The sequence below is a fragment of the Cyanistes caeruleus genome, chromosome 3 (assembly GCF_971803275.1).
Source record: "Cyanistes caeruleus chromosome 3, bCyaCae1.hap1.1, whole genome shotgun sequence".
Lineage (NCBI taxonomy): Eukaryota > Metazoa > Chordata > Aves > Passeriformes > Paridae > Cyanistes > Cyanistes caeruleus.
The window spans coordinates 59307017-59324426 of NC_141703.1; the positions used below are offsets into that span (position 1 = coordinate 59307017).

The 17410-nt window shown below is 39.8% G+C and overlaps 1 protein-coding gene and 1 long non-coding RNA gene across 3 annotated transcripts in view; one reads left to right on the top strand and one right to left on the bottom strand.

Annotated features, from left to right (window-relative positions):
- Nucleotides 1–3881, bottom strand: part of VWA8 (von Willebrand factor A domain containing 8) — a 180513-nt gene extending 176632 nt beyond the window's left edge. Inside the window, exon 1 of one of the 2 annotated variants that reach the window (XM_086881203.1) lies at nt 3789–3881. Coding sequence is in view for 1 of the 2 variants with exons in the window: in XM_086881201.1 (XP_086737327.1) it covers nt 3319–3463 (145 nt within the window). In the remaining variant the exon portion in view is untranslated. Of the gene's footprint in view, nt 1–3318; nt 3625–3788 lie in introns of those variants that run through there. The other variant, XM_086881201.1, reaches the window with a different exon arrangement.
- LOC111934690 (uncharacterized) lies at nt 3711–16900 on the top strand. The gene is made up of 3 exons (XR_002867405.2): nt 3711–3777; nt 13220–13413; nt 15936–16900. It is a non-coding gene; the product is annotated as an uncharacterized LOC111934690 (long non-coding RNA).
- The last annotated feature ends 510 nt before the right edge of the window (nt 16901–17410 follow it).

The following is a 17410-nucleotide window of genomic DNA, read 5'->3' on the forward strand; positions in this document are numbered from 1 at the left end:
AAGTTGACCTGACATTTCACCTCTGTGTTCCAGCTACATCAGCATGTCTAATAAAATACACAATTTCACAATTTTTTTTTACCGTGAACCTTTTCTTTTCCAAATGTTAGAATAATTTGAAATAACACAGGCATAACTCTGCAAACTTTCAGACAACTGGCTTTGAAAATTCTCATCTCCAGTTGATGCCTTCTGAGTTGTGCTGATGGAACAATCGTACACAAGGCTTACCATAAATCAAATCCCTGGAATCACCACAGTGCAGCCCCCTAAGTACAACTACAGAGGTAATGAACAATTATAGGAATGTCATGAGAAAGAAGAAAGAATTAAGTCTCTTTATAAATAGGTTTTGCCAGTGAAAAAATATCATCAGAAATACACTCACAGCTGCCAACATGTGAATTGCAACAAGATAATGACACAGGTAAAATTGGAAAAGGCAATGTGCCAGAAAGCATTTACACCCATCATCAACCAGTTCTCTAGTCTTTGGACAATGATAAACCTGGAAAAAAACCCACACACAGTCAAATTCATAGTCTTCTTTCAGATTATCGATTTTTACCACAATCATTTAGATCCTGTACACTGATGATGAACGATACAGGATTCTGAAGTGTGATGCAATTTTCACAAGTGACTGTGTTTTACTCAGCAAATACACTTGTATGTACTACTGAGATCTTTTAGGCTTTAAACAAGTTTGATGAGGAACTGAAATTGACCAAAAATTTCATATAAGGAAGGAGGAAAGAGTCCTGAACCTGGACAGGCAGTGCTGCAGAAAACAGCAAATGTAGCTAGTATATATTTTGGTCTACAGAAGTGACAAAGCATAAGTTATTGTATGTACACTGAGCAGCAAAGCACAGGAGAGACCTTACTTTGCCTGTAGAATCTGACTGGAAACACTTTTTTTTTTTCCAGCCCTTCAGTTTACATCAATTTCAGCATTTGCTCACTCTAACCCCTTAAAGCAACTCCAATATTGTGTATTCTGTCAGCTTTTTAAAAATTATTCATATTACATATAGATTAAAATAATTAAATAACAGTGAACTTAGCTACGTAGAACTCCACTTTGTTCAGCTCATAGTGCATTTAAATGAATTCATCACAAGTAATTCTACAATAATTTGATACTTTTTAGTATTTTAGAAGGAAACATGAAACCTGCCCTAAAAACTATTCCGACAGTCAGCCTTCTACAACATTTGCTACTATAAATTGTTTCCCTCATTAATTACATTGTGCAACCCCGAACACTTCCTAGATATTCCCATTACCCTTTTGTCGTGCAGTCCCTTTCACTTTTGAGATTTCTCTTAAGCTTTACAGCTTGATAGCTTTAGCAATTCCTCCGCAGCCCCTAGTGAAGCAGAAAGCCACATTCTCTTTCCAAAGACCGAGCTGAAAGGCTAAGAAGGATGGCTTTTTCACATGTAACAGCACAACATCAGGCAACAATTCCTCCTTTACACTCAAAAGGTACCAGGACAGACAGTAAATCCGACCTGGCAGGGATGTTACATCCAAATTACTGTACACACAACGATTTGCTGTTTTGTTGACTCTTAACAACTTCCTGCTTTTTAAGACACATTTTGTTTATTTATGGAAGAGACATACAATCTCAACACCGCTTACAACAAGAATTGTAATTACAGCAGCTGCACAGAAATAGTAAAATCACATATAGCACAAAAAATTTCAGATCATCCTTTATAACTTCAGTATCCTCAAAGAAATGCTAGGGGTCTGCAAGAGGACATGCAAACATTTTAAAACTTAATTTAAAAACCAAAACAAAAACAGGAAAAAACACCAGTATTCTTAATATCATGGTCCCAAATTCACAGAAAAACTGGAAGCACTACAAAAAATGAGATGTCTCAGGTTTAACTGACTCACTACACTGTCAACTTGTTTTCTTTCACCCTAATTTGTTTGATGCTAAATAACTCTAGTCTTTTTAGTACTTTTCACAAATAAAATATTACCTATTCACAAATTCTTGAAGAAATTTTATGGCTATCAATTCCTTAATGGCTTCCTTCTTGAGTAACTTTTCAGAAACTAAACAAAGAAGTGAACTGGTCAACCAATAAACAGATAAAAAAATATTAAAATTGAGAGAAATTGGATTAAAGGGGTGCACTAAGAGCTTAAGCAAGTACTCCCCCATCAGAATCACTTGCAGATCACTGCTCATCACTCACTCTGTACTTAGGAGCTTTGTTGCTTTTGGCGTTCATCCTGAGAAGTGTCAGTTACCACGGGCATATGTCACCCTTTCCAGACGCCACTTCTGCTCTGCACAGGCCCATCACCTGTCTCAAAGGTCACCAGAGGATATTCCAGGGCAGTTCAGGTCATCCTTCACGGCATCTGCAGGCTCAAGGTCAACCCTCTATCTCATTACCATATGCTGCCAGCACACTCAGACACGCACCAGCCCTGGCAGCCCCCGACACAAACACCGAGGCTCTGCCCCGGCCGAAAAAGGAAGCCATGTGATGCAGGAACAGAAAGCAAGGCAAGATGTGGCAGACAAGCACTACAGAGCAGGGCGCTTCTCACAGGGACGAGATGCAGGGCTAGCCCTTGCTTCACTGTGGCTGAAGCACCTGGGCCAGGAGCTTTTACGAGCCACAGTAAGCGTCCCTGCAAGCCGGTGACTGAACTCTTGCCCTTTTCCCTTCGTGCCAGGTTAGAATCAATCAGGTTGGAAGAGACCTCTGAGATCATCGAGTCCAACCTATGACCAAACACCACCATGTCAACCAGACCATGGCACCAAGTGCCACATGCAGTCGTTCCTTAAACCCCTCCAGGAGTGGGGACTCCACCACGTCTCTGGGAAGTCCATTACAATACTTAATCAACCCTCCTGTGAAAAAATCCTTCCTAAAGTCATCCTAAATCACCCCTGGTGCAGCTTGAGGCTATGCCCTCTCATCCTGTCAGTTGTTACCTGGGAGAAGGCCGACCCCCACCTGGCTACAGCCTCCTTTCAGGGATTTGTAGAGAGTGCTAAGGTCCCCCCTGAGCCTCCTGTTCTCCAGGCTAAACAATCCCAGCGCGCTCAGACGCTCCTCATGGGACCTGCACTCCATTGCCCTTCTGCGGACCCCCCGCACTCACGAGCATGACACACAGGGGCGGCAGCGCAGCCTGGACAAGCCTCAGCCCACAAGGTGGTACCTGCCCGCCGGCCTCCCCACGGACCGGTGGCAGCGCCGGGGCTGTGGCCGGAACAGGGGCAGTGGGGGGAGGCTGCGGGGGCCCAGACACCCGGGGGCCGGGGTGAGTTACCTGAGCTGTGCAGCGCCCTGACCTCGGAGCGGCCGTACCGCGCCGCGGCCGCGCCGCCGCCCACCACCTGCCGCAGGAGCAGGCGGACTCTGCGCGCAGCGGGACCCCCGGCCCCGCCGCCCAGGCACAGCACCCGCGACGGCATGGAGACCGCGGGGAGACGGGCACAGCCGGGCCACAGAGACCGGGACCGCCGCGGCCCGGCCGAGCGCGGGGGAAGGGAAGCGCCGCCGCACAAAGTCCCGCCGGAAACCAGGGCCGGGCCGGCGTGGGCCGGTGCCGCCGGGTGCGGGGACGTGCCGGAGCGGGGCCGTGGCACCGCAGCCCGGGGCGGCCCCTCGGGACGGTGCCGGTCAGCTGCGAGGACAGCGAGTTCTCTTTTTATATGAGGGGAACGTTTGAAACAGCCCGCAGAGCCAGGCGGGGCAGCGGTGGCTGAGGTGGATTCGTGCGGCGAAGGTATTTCCTACCTCAGATCTCTCCACCGCCGCTGAGCTCACGGGCCCTCCGGCCCCAGGGCCGCCCCTCGCCTGCCTTCTCGGGATTCAGGCATGTCGTACTTCAGGAGGAATTTGAGTTACTCCGGAGTGACGTTTGGCTTAGATGTGAGATTTTTGTAAAAGGTCACGTTGCAGAAATAGACTTCAAAACCGGCCTATTCCAGCTAAAAGTAATGCTCTTGGATTTATGTGAAAGCTCAGGAATAAGTTTTAGAATAATTTGTGGAAGGCCGAAGCTTTCACGATAACTAAGCCTACTTCCAAGGAAAATCCAGTTGAGACTTGGATCTCGGCACCAGTAGAAAGAGGGACCTTTGTGGAAGTAGAAGCTTCCACAAAGCTGAAGCCACCACCTGTATCAGCTGTACTTCAGGTTTTGGCTGTCTCAGCCGGGAGGTTTTCGCTCCCGTAAACCTCCCATTTCCTGCATGTTTCCAGCTCTGAGCAATTATCCCAAAGGAAAGTCATTAAAGTGGGAGCTAAGCATCAGTTTAAACATAGACAACCTAGACTTCTAAATCCCCATAAGATACTACGAACTAGGAATGTTGGTCTCGTCCTAGATGTTTCTGTAGCTCAGCGTTAGGGGCATTAAACACGAGAGGTGAAATTTCACCATCTTCAGCATTTCCTGTTGGCTAGGGTATTGGTTAGGTATAATTTCTATTCTTAGTACCTAATATAGGTCTGTGAACCTGTTTTCTGGGTCTAAGGCAGGATAAACTAAATTGAAACATCCTTTTATGGATATTGCCCTAATTTCTTGTAAGCTGGAGATCACAAATGCTGGAGGCTAAAGATAGGCGAAGTAACAAGAAGGTCTGCTGGAACAGAGTAGAAGGCCAGTGAGGCAAAATAACAGTGGAGTGGCTTATGAATATATCTCAGCAATCTGGGATATTAAATTAGAAGACTACATCTTTCCTCTTTGTCATAGCTATTTAAAAAAGAATAAATAGCAACAGATATGCAAATGATTCAGTGCATCACCTGAATGCTGAATAGGTTTATGCTATGCTGAAAATAAGGAGACATTTCAGTTTTGTACAGATTCACGATGTTTTCACAGTAATTTCACACTGTGAATGTACAAAGCCTCCTTTTACCTCTCTGTGTGTGTATATACATGCACCTGTCAAGCGAAATGCTTTAAATTTCAGCCCTTTCTGAGTCACGTATCTATAAAATGTTTTGCTTTTTAAAGCATTGTCTTAAAATTCTGAATTAATCAACTTTTACACAACTTCAAATTCAGCCTGGAGTTCAGCCTCCAGCTTTCCATCTGCAGCAAGAGAAAACTATACTTACTGATTTTCAAACTGTTGCTGTGAAAGATATAATGGAAACATTGTTATCTCTGTGCATAATTATGCAGATGGTAATTTTGTTGCACATATACATGTACACACAAACACTTAGATTCACAACTTGAATGTTGTTTTTAGGCTATACACTCAGTCCTGACAGCACTCAAAATTTAATGTAATTGTGTGAATGTATAGAATCAAGCTTTTTCTTGTATACGTGTGAAATTCTATCTGGCTGTACAATAGTAATTTATTGCTGGAGTATGGCATCCACCTCACTTGCTAATTGTAACTGTTGCATACAGGCTTTACATATCTGGTACTTGCTCAATCCTCTCTGTGGAATGCGTGATTTCGTCAGTGGTTTGGTGCTGTCATGAAGTGGAAGGATTTAGCAGTCTGCATCTGGTGCGTTTGTGAAGGCTTTCAGCAAGATTTACAGCACCAGTAACAAACAGCAATTTCATATTTTTATTCCCTGACTTAACAGCACTCTTATTTAGAATGTCAAGTTTCTTAACAAAAATACTTTTTCTTTGATTAAACAGAAAAGGACTTACTCCAGAGTGAGAGCTCTAAAAGCATCCCTCTGAGTTGACAGTTTCTAGACTATTCTCTCTAGTAGCTGTCAAGTATTTTGCTGTGTAGCTCTAGCTGCAAGACTAAATTAGACACAGGTGCAGACTGTAAAGAACAATGCATCACCTCTGCCTAGTTGTAGTCAGTTCTACTACACAAGAACAGAGAAGCTGAGATGAAATCCTAGCTTCATCTGAGCTTCATAGGAAATCTCCCACTGAATGCACTGAGGCCTGAATTTTATGGCTGGACTGCAGTAATAGGAGTAATTCAGTCTTCATTTACTGTTAAAGCTTTGTTTAGAGCACAGGTCTAACATTAAACTCCTTGGAAACTATGTCCAGAGAATATGAAGAAACAAAAAAGGGAAGTCTCTTAGAATTCAGAGAACTCCCTAGTGGTGTGGGTTCCATCTGGTGATACTAACAGAGAAAGTCAAGCCATTGAGGCAGGCCTTGCTTACCACTGATTTTCCATTGAAGAGGATACTTCTGTATAATTTCTTTTCAGTTAGGCAGAATTAGTTTCCTTGGATTAAAACTTAGAGTTGTTCTCCCAAATTAGCTGTAACCACTGATGTCTTTCTTTAGATAGCAGATGTAGAGAGTGCCAGACTTCTGTTGTGAACAAATTTTGAACAAATATAACTATTATTTCCATGGAGCCAATATTATTCACTATTAGTAATCTTTGATATACCAGAAGGTGCTTCTCTTATATGAAATTGATTTGTAACAATATAAATCAGATAAAAATGGAAATGCACAGCTGCTTCTTTGTTGGCTTGAATCCTAAATTTGTCCCCTAGTTTAATACAAGTTGATATTAAGGAAGAAATGGATCCACCAATAAGATGTGGAGGTTCTAATGTAAAGTGTCTTATCTCCTAGTTTTTGCTAAACTGACTTTCATTCATTATGCCTTTCTCTAAATGTAATGGTTATTAGAATATCCACCTCTTTCCTTATACTCTTATAAGCAAGAGTCAGTGCTATAATTCATTCTACAAATGGTGTTTATGATAGATTTCTCACTCCAGAATATATAATTACTACCTTTTTAGTTAAGGATTTAAGTATTTTTGCTATCTGTTTGTATGGCAACTTCCTTCAAGACATTAAAACCGTCTCTATTAAAATCCAATCCATTAGCTTTCTTGGTGTCAGTTCATACCCCTCTGTCTCTGAGTTTCTCTGTGCTGTTTGCACTGTTACACTGAACAAAAACCGTGAGTAAGCATAAAGTCATCATTGATTTTTGTAAGAAATAATGACATTGAGGTAGGGAGGTTCTTGACACCTAGCTGCTGAGTGGAAGGTTGACCTAATAGCCCCTAGCTACTTGGAAGTACATTTCTTGAAGATCAGTATTACAACCAAAAAGCCTGTATTTATTTTTTTTTTTTTAAGGAACACAGAAGTTAATAGAAATGAGAAATGAGTGGTAGTGAACATTTGAGTATGTGTTGCAGTTTGAATGCTTAGAGAGTATAAAGGCCATGAATGATGGCATCTGCAATTTCTTATGCCAAACTCCATCTGTTTTCAGTAGTTACCCTACCATTCTTTAACAGTTTGAGTAGAAATTTCTCATGCTGGATTTCTGCTGCAGGCAGAATGCTTCTTTTGAAAACTTGGGTAAAAATAGCTAAGTCACTTTTCAAAAAAAGAAAAGACAAAGTTTTATTCAGGAGCAGCCATACGCCCTATGCAACTGGGAAGGCTGCATGGCTGGGCAGCCACATCACATGAAGAAAATGCATACTGCTTTCCCTGGTGTTACTGGAGAGTGGAGGGGAGAATAAAGATTAAAATCTTTGTCCTGCTTGATAAATCTGCATCTAGTTTTACTCACATGAAAACAGTTCTAAAAGTAGATACTTCACCAAACATGAGGTTTAGATCAAGGAGTAGAGTTCTGCTAAGACTGTCATTCTGGTTTCAGAAATATGCTTTTTGATGACACTTTTTGTACGTGTGAATCACGAGCTTCTGAAAACTGGGGAAATATATAATAGTTTAACAGGTAGGTCAACATATTCTGTTTATGTGAAGGATGATCTAAAAGAAGACTGCACTGGTTGAGCCAGGCTACCCCCTCTTATTTTTCCTTCATGGCCAGAGAGAATGGCAAAGACAGAGTGGCAAAGACACTCTGATGTACCTTCTTGATTACATCAACAGGCTTCTCTTGATCAATCTGGTGAATTACCTTGTTATAAAAGGAAATTAGGTCTGATAAATGGACTTTCCTGTAATGAAGAAGCTATGCTGGCTGTGACCAATGACTTTATCATCTTTCAGGTGTTTTTCAATAGTAACGAGGGATGAGGTTAAGACAGAGGTTGAAAGGACCATGACCACTGTGTTCTACATCTGAGCACCACTGGAATCCTCAGTTTTCTTCTACTGACAAAAATAGTTATGAAATCCACTGAAAATATGTAGAACTCATTCACTCATGATGTTTGTCTAAGTGGTAGGGGCGTCTCTGCTCTTCTGATAATGCATTACTTGGACTTTGAGGCAGGAGGGTTGTTTTATTTGATTTCTGTAATTATTATTTCTTTTAACTCTAGAAAAAAAAAGTTACAATAAACTAATATAGCAGTTTAGTGATTTCAGAACTGCATGAAGTCAAATGTTCAGGAATTAAATACCAAAATGGTATTGTTACATGAAATATGATAATACTGTTGATATATCACAATATGTGTGAAATATAACTATATTGTTGTTGTTGCTATTGATACAAAATTTTCATAGCGAATTAGTAAGATGACCAGACACTGGGATTTCTTTGGCTTCGCAGATATTCGTAGATTGATAAAGCCTAGCATGCATTGACAATGATCATGTATGAGCTAGTGGATTTAGGGACTACCTAGCATAGTGTTAACACTTCAGGACAATGACCCCTTCAAGAAAAGTGAGCAAGAAAATCCACACATTGAAGATCCTGTTGCTGTCTCACCTCCCAAAGAGGACAGTACCTGGATAGTGACTATTATAATCTGAGGAACTCAAGGATGTGTGTTTTCGAATTATAGACTAATTTAGGTTGGAAAAGACCTGTAGATTGTGTTTGTTTTACTCCAACACTGGCAAATCCAGTGTTAAACCATGTCCCTAAACACCACACCTACGTGTCTTTTGAATACCTCTGTGTCCCTGGACAGCTTGTTCCAAGGCTTGTCAGCGCTTTTGGGAAGAATTTTTTTCTAATATTCAAACTAAACCTCCTCTGGCACAACTTGAGGCTATTTCCTCTTGTCCTATCACTGGTTACTTGGGAGAAGAGTCCAACCCCTACCTGGCTATGGCCTCCTCTCAGGCAGTTGTAGAAAGCAATTAGCTCTCTCCTGAGCAGCCTTTTCTCTGGGCTGAAGACCTCCATATTCCTCACAAGACGTGCTGCTCCTCACAAGACGTGCTCCAGACCCTCCGCCAGCTTTGTTGCCTTCTCTGGACATGCTACAGCACCTCAATGTCTTTCTTGTAGTAAGATACCCAAAGCTGAACACAGGATTCAAGGTGCAGCCTCACCAGTGCCAGGCACAAGGGACAATCACTGCCCTGGTCCTGCTGGCCCCACTATTTCTGATACACATTAATAATCAATGTAGGGTATCAACTTGCTTGTGTTTTACTTGATTAATCTGCTCTTGCATTAGACATATGTTCACTGGCACTGGTGTCCTTCCTGTGTCCTTCATGGCTGTCGTGATCCTCTAAAACAAATCTGGTATCTTCTTCACCCACCTCAACACTGGTGTAAGATATCTGCCAAATAAACTTCACAGGTTTGTATTTAGTGTTTGACTTTATAGCTGGAGTGTTATGCAACTGTGCACAAAGCTGGTTAGCAGAATGGACAGTATAATGGAATAATATCTGGGTAAAATACACTGGTTCCCTCCCAGTCTTATCTGCCTATATTCTAAAACTTTTCCAGATGCAGCCCACAGCTCAAAGGCAGCCACAACGATTAGTAGAGTTGTTAATACATTAAGAGCTAAGCAAAATCTGATCAATGATTCTCCCTTTTCATGTTGAAATGGTAGGTTTCCTTTTTCCTTAAGTTATAAACAACTTGGCTTTTCCTAATGATTGTCTCCATAGACTGCCTTATGCTGTCTACAGAGGATTGCACAGAATAACCTCCAAAGTGTCATTGGTGGCATATGCCATTGACCCAAAATCATTAAGAAAATGCCAGATTTCCTGAAGACAGGAATAATGTTGCTCCCCCATAATTCAGTGTCATCCCTGTGAAGCGCAGGTTAATTCAATGTATCACAAAGGTTAAGTTTCAATAAACTGTGAGGCAATCTCACAAGCTCATGTTTGCTGTTAATGAATACAGCTTTACCATACTCTAGCTGCAAAACTTACAACATTAGTGCAGTAGAGCCTGAGGCCTTTTATGGAGTTTACATGTTCCCAAAAGATGAAAATACTTATTGCCTCATTCCTGAGCCTTTGACCTCTCTGTAGGCATTACTTTTATGTAAAATTGTAAACACATCTGGGTGGTCACAGGGCAGAGCAGCACACAGTGAAATATTTATTCCAGAAGGAAAGCTGAGGTGAGCACCCAGCTGTTCCATTTAGACATTAATATCCCAAGTCCTTGCTTGAGGGAGCTGCCAGTGAATTCCCTGCTGGCATATGTTCTGGGTCCATCTAACAGGAGAGTTCACAGTCAGCAGCCTGACTCCTCGACCTTGTCAATGTAAATAAAATACATGAAATTGTGCCTTCCATGCTGTCATCTGTGGGAAGAGGAATTGTGGCCTGCATGTCATGACTGCATTAGCATTACATGAGCACAGAATGAAAACCTTCACAGGCTATACATGTAAGAAAATACAGATTTAAAATAGCTCTAAATGACCTGGTCTGAGATTTGAAATCCCACAGAGTAGTATTAATATAATCTCTTGTGTTTAATATAAATTAGAATGAATGAGATTACTTTCTTTCTGGGAATTTTAAACTGAAAATTGATTAATTCTGTTTTTAAGAATGGCCTAAAAATTTTGTAAGAAATTAAAAAAAAAAAAAAAAGCCAAGCCAGCTGTCATGAGGCCATGATAGGATTTTCTTTCTAAAAGAAAAGACCTTGAGAAAGTTTGTCATTCATCTCTCAAAGTCTACATCTGAAGTGAAGTACAATCTTCACTTTCTCAGGACAAGATTGTTTGACACAGATCCTCCAGGAAAACTCCAACTTCACTAGAATTCTCTTAGTGTTTTTAATACAGCAGCATTATCTTTTACGCAATAGGCAAAGACAAACCTTTAACAATCTGGCTGTTGTTTCAGCTCTTTGTTTTACTTTTCCATTACATTCAGATGACACACTTCAAATTGAAAATTAGAGTTATTAACTGCATGAAAGGAGGATAGACTTCAAAAAAAGAGGCAGGAGATACAAAAACCTCTTTCTATTTAGGTCAACCAGAGTTTCAGTGTGTATGAGTATGAAAGTTACTTTCACCTGTTCTCTTTGAGGTACTGCAGCTACCTATATAATTTTATCAGTCTGTCTGGGAAGATTCCATTTTATGACAAGTGAAAGAAATGTGAAAATGATAATTATGAAGAGATTAAACTACCTGTACTTGGTTAGCTCATACATTAGGAGGTGGATTTTTTTCCCGTGTTTTACAAGTGGCAATATGGTAAAATAAGCACTTTTTAAGTCCACAATGGAGCCTCTTAAATAAGAAAAGACCTCCAATTCCTCTGAATGTATTTTCAGAATTGAAATATTATATGTCGCTGAGTTGGACAGAGTAACCCAACTCATCTCAACTTTCACTTGCTGTCCTCAGCAATGGTCTTTTTCTGTCCTAATATCTTAAATGGATTAATGTTCTAAGAATGCTTAAATGGGATTGTGGAGCTTTTGTTTACACTTGGGACAATATTCCTCTTCATTGAAAAATTTTCTCTCAGTGTTCATTGTTTGTTCTTTCTGAAGGTCAGTTTAAGGACATCTTAAAAACCTTACCTCCATTTCTACTTTTATTTCCTTGCTTCATAGTGTGCTAAAGTAGTTCAAGAGCAGCACAAAGCATGTCTAATGCAGTTTTGTCTTCAAAAGCTCAGAATTTAAGGGCTTAAGCCAGTTTGCATGCAACTAGTCAGTCATACTTTGATTTCAAAGAATGAGTACAGTTATTCAAGTGGGTAGGCGTTAGCAGAATCGGTCCAAGGAGAAGAATTACACAAGTTCACGGGAGAGAGGATTTTTTTTTGTTAAAACTTGAGAGTGCTTTGGCTGTGTTTTCTATTACACAAACAGTGGCTGACAATCTAATTACCACTGTGTTGTGTGCTATGGAAGCAGGGAGTACAGTAGGTAAGGAAGGCAAGGTACTAATGCCCTCTTACACAATTTTTCAATCCAGATCAACCCCTGAAATCCCTTGCCAAGTTGACTCCCAAGGGGAGTGGGAATGGGTATGAGCTCCTTTCTCCACTCTCTAAGCTGGTGAAAGATGAATCAGCTTGCTGCCATTTGAGGGAATTGGCAAAAATTGGAAAGGGCCCAATTAAAAGTGTGGTGGCTTAGTATCTCAGTATACAGAAACTTGGAGGTGAGGGTTTTTGCTGTTGTTCTTAATTATTATTCCCATAAGTATTAGAAGGAATTTGAAGAAGGGAAGGTGGGAGTCCAGTGAACAGGGAACAAATAAACCTGGGTGTAATTTCACAAGTAGTTGTGAAGTACAGCTCACACCACTTATCTAACTTCAGATTTAATTGTGCAGTTAATTGCTTAATTACAACAGAATCTATTTTATGTCCTACTTGAACAGTGTTATCTGTTATCAGTGCTATCTGGCATACAAAGCACAAAAGGAAAGAAAATAAACAGTACAATTTGGATGTATTCACAGGAAGAAACTTCTGCTCTGGAAGAGTTGTGCCCGTTCAAACATAGTAGTACCGGTGGTCATGAGATTTTCCTTCTTCATATCTGTGTTTGTAAACCTGAAAACTTTTCTTTGCCCATAAAATACAGCAGTCACAAAGATGTTTGACAGCCTGTGCTAATACAAATAATATTCAGCAACAGTTCAACTATCAATTCTTATTTGCTTCTTCCATTCCCACCTTCCCTTTGCCAAGTCCAGTTTTTGGCTGCTCCATCTTTTGTAGTGTAAGATCTTTGAGAAAGGAAATAAGCCTTTTTGCTGTGGTTAATAGATGTTAAGCACAGAAGGGCTCTTATCCACCACAGAAACACTAAGATCACAATGTAGATGATATAAATAAGTCCAAGACAGATTCTGTGTTGTTTATAATTAAATATATTCTTCCCCAAATTACATATTGATCCTTTGAAAGATTAGTCTAGGCCATATTGTCTTATATTCATCAAGCAATAGAATATTTATCTTTGTTGCTGAAATATCATGCTTGCTACAGGCCTTTGCTTAGACAAAGCATTCCATATTTGTGAAGTGATTTAACTGTACCTAGCTTTATTTTGTTTCACCAGGTCCTAATCTAGACCATTTAAAAGGCTGCTTTACATAGGCCTCTACTGATCCAGTCCCTGAACTCATCTAGAAGACAGAAGAATGACCAAAAAGCCATACAGTAATTGTATTTTTTTTAAATGAGAAGAGGATGAAGAATACTTTACATGAATTGTAGCCTAGACAGCTGATACCTGGGGCAAAAGGAACAAATGTAAGTTTAAACTATGCAGTCATCAGGAATGAAATAGAGTAATTGCTGTGTATAGATTATTCAATTATTATAATAACATTATAGCCACACAGTACCAGTGATGGAAAAATTGAAAATTGAAAAAAAGTATCTACTGACACACAAAAGGCACGATCCACTAGAGGGAGACAAACTGAACAAACTATTGCAGTTGAAATCACCAAAGAAATTAAGTGGGGCCAACAGGAAAAGTGTTTAGACAACTAAATATAGCGAACTTTTTTTTGTGCATGTGTATGTAAGTAAATCATCATTTTTACTTTGTTTACTTCCTTGTCAGTATCAGGGAATGTGTAATTTAATTTTAATTTCTTGCCAAGTATGTTAGTTCAGGCAAAAAGTTGCCACTAAAAATATGACATCTGTATTTCACAAACCCTATTGCTTGGTTCTGTAAAGATTTGTCATTATTAACAAGTCCACAGCAAAGAGCCATCATTTAGATTCCTTCTGCTTCTTGATGGAAGAAATGGTAGTGACAAATATGTTTAATGATAGCAGTATTTCAGATTGCGTTTATAGCTCCCAGGGTTCGTAAACATTTATTTAGCAATCTTTTTATTCAACAGGTTGATCAACATACAAAGTCCTCTTGACAAGTAGGTGAAATAGAGGATTTTAGTCAAGACTGACCAATGCATAAAGTTGCTCAGTTCCACTTTATGTGGTGAATTGACCTTAGCCAAGTGCAAATATCTACACAGATGCTTGTTTATTCCCTGTTTCATGTGAGAGGAGGATAAATGAGTAGCTGTGTGGGTGTTCAGGTGTTGGCTAGGGTTCACTCACCACAGACCTCAGTACAATAGTCTTCCTCATCTCAACAAGGTATTGATGCTTTCTGTGGTGACAGTGCATATCCTGGGTTGCCTAGTATTGCTCTACCCTGAGCAAATAGAAACGTCACCAAAGTTTGAGCAGCCAGCAGAAGGTCCACCTTAGAGAAGAAAAACAGACAGCCTGAAAGAACGGTTCCTCTTAATCTAAGGCAGGTACAGTTCAGATGAACTGTTACTTTGAAACATCTATTTCCTTCCCATGGGAACTTTGCCTCACTCACTCAGGCTTAAATGGGCTTCTTTAGACACCCAAAGGCAGGTGAGGTGAAGCCAACTAACTGCTTACATCTTTGTCTAATTTGAATTGCTCTTTTTTGTAAGCCTTTTGAAACCTCTTCAGCTGTCAAAATAGACATGCCCTGTATTCTAGTTCCCCCTTATCCTAGAATTTTTTCCTGTGTTCTGACACTATTTTTAATAATACATACCACTTTCTTCAGTAGCAGTTATTACATATATTAGCTGTAGCCTGCTGTACTGGTTAAGCTGTAGGCTGAGAAGGCCCAGTAAAAGAAAAAAAAAGCTGAAAATTCATCTGTGACCTGAGCTAAATTTTCTCATGCTTCTGTGCTTACTTCCCCATTTAATAGCTAATCACCATATGTAGCTCTAAGTATTTGCAATCCTCCCTCTTTGCTGATGAAAAGGATATTTTTTGTTGAAGAGCAGAAGGAAAACTTCCCTTACTTGTTTGTCAGGACAAAACACAGATACTGTCCCACTTCTATCCAAAGAAATCCAATAAAAATGTGCCTCATTGTGTGAAATTTTTAGTGCATTTATTTTAATTGAGGTTTTTTGGCACAACTGGAGGCCCTAAAGTTTTGAAGAAATGGAACTTTGCTCAGGAGGAGTTCAGCGTGATCTCCTATATGTTATATCCATTCTTCTTCCTTCTCTAACACTTTTCTCCTTTGTCTGACCCTCCTTCCTTTCCTTCTTTGTTCCTTCTCTCTTCCCTTCCTCCCCTTACTGCTTCTCTTCCAAGTCTTTTAATCTGACAACTGTTTTTTGTTTCCCACATAACTACATAACTTCTCAACATTCTATTTTTCTTTGTACTACCTCTGTTTCTTCTGCTGGACTGCATTATCACTGCTACTCATGCATTGCACATTAGAAATCCCATATCTAAATCTAGTCAGTGAAGTTGGATTCAAAATTTTGATGGAAGGCAGGGCTCCATCCCATTTTACTGGAAACAGCAGACTTAACTGCCTAAAACAATCCAACCCACATTCGAGACCCACATTAGAGCACTGCAGTAGGTTCTGCAACTTTTAACCTGAAAGGCAGGAAGTTACTGGAAAACAAGCTCTTGTTTTGCAGTCCTGGTGGATAACACCCACTTGGATGAAGTTGCCATCTGTTGTTTTCTTGGATTATGTCAGAATATGTGAAATAATCTGGAAGAAAGAGAAGCAAAATGACAGAAAAATGCAAGAGGGAAATAATGTCTGGAAAATTACTGTTGGGGTTCTGCAAAGCAAGACAAGGACAGAAAATATTCTGCTTTAGATCTGGAAAATACCTGCTGGAGCAATAAATGTGATTGCATCAATCACCAAACTGGCTGGAGAATAAATAAAGATCCCTGGCTGTCATAGATCCAACATTGTTATTCTCTATTTCTTTTTCATATAGCTTCCTAAGCATAAATGGACTGAATACTTAGTGGAGAGTGGGACCAGAATCATCCATTAACCTGTGGCAAGAAGGACAAAGAAAGAAGCAGAGTAAATAGCATACTGACCTAATGATGGGAACTGAAAGTGTGACATTCCTATTAGCCTCTTCCTTCCAGCAAAACTGAATTGTAATAAAGAATCCAGTCTACATCTTCTAGCCTGTCTCCAGTTACAAGGCAGGAAAAGGGGACAGTTTGAGGTATAGGGTTACTATCATAAGTTTCATCAGTTTGGTGATACCATATATATTTTCAATTTAAATAAATTTAAATTTTAAATAAAGTGGTTTAGGATTCAAAACCAAATAACATGGTCTCTGCTGATGAAAATGAAATAATGTTGTTTATCCTCATAAGCTTTTTTTTTGTTTGTTTTTTCTCCTCCAAGCTATCAAGGAATACACCCCCATAATATACAAAGAACATACAGATACATATTATGTGCAGTGTTGTACAAGACCCAAAATTGCTGTATTGTACAGAACATACATGTCCTGAAAATATTTTAAAAAATGTTTAATAGCAAATGTTTCATCAATCTGTTATATCATGTTGTATATGGAAAGAAGACTAACACAGAGCTAATTAATCTGTTCGCTTCCAAATTTAAGCAAACACTTAATATACCACTAATATTTATTGTTTTTTTAAATGTTAGGCATGTCTCTAAGTGGTATTTGAATCTGATTCTCTTAAGCTGAAACAGTTTTACTGACTCAATGATACAAGCATTTCCTGAAAAGAAGGACATATTTCCTGTATATTGTTAATATTTGACAGCACTGATCCTAAACGAGTAGAAACATGACAGTGATTTGCAACACAGACTTTAAAATACAGTTGAAATTCTGTACTATTGTATCCCACGTAAACTCATTTACCGAGCAACAATTACATAATAAATTACATTTAAACCCAAAAATAGACCCGTTGTCCTTATTTCAGTGATAGAATTAAACAGAGTTAGAAAGGAGAAATGATCCTGCAAATGTGCTCTCAGCTGACAATACTTTGTGCCTGTGCACTGAGAACTGTTCCTCAGTTTCAGAGTAGACAATCTGCAGAAGTCAGCTCCATGCTTTGGGCTCCTCAAAGTTTTGCCCTTAGTTTTAAAATAAAACTCCCCAAATCCCAAGAAAACTTCTTAACCAATCTACACAGAAGGGACAAGGCTAACTTTCGGTTACATACTGAGGTGTGGTAAGCTTTCTAATGCAAATACCAGTATTTGCAGCAGCATTCTAGGTTCTACAGAGAGACGGTGGGAAGTTTGGGATCAAAGAACAGACGATTGCTTGGTGATACTCAGCAGGAACATCTTGTCTATGAATTTGCAGTGCATCAAGTCAAATTTGTGCCGTCACAGGATAATCCTTAGTCTGAAGTTACATGTCTGCTAGCACACACACTAAAATAATTGAATTAATAAAAG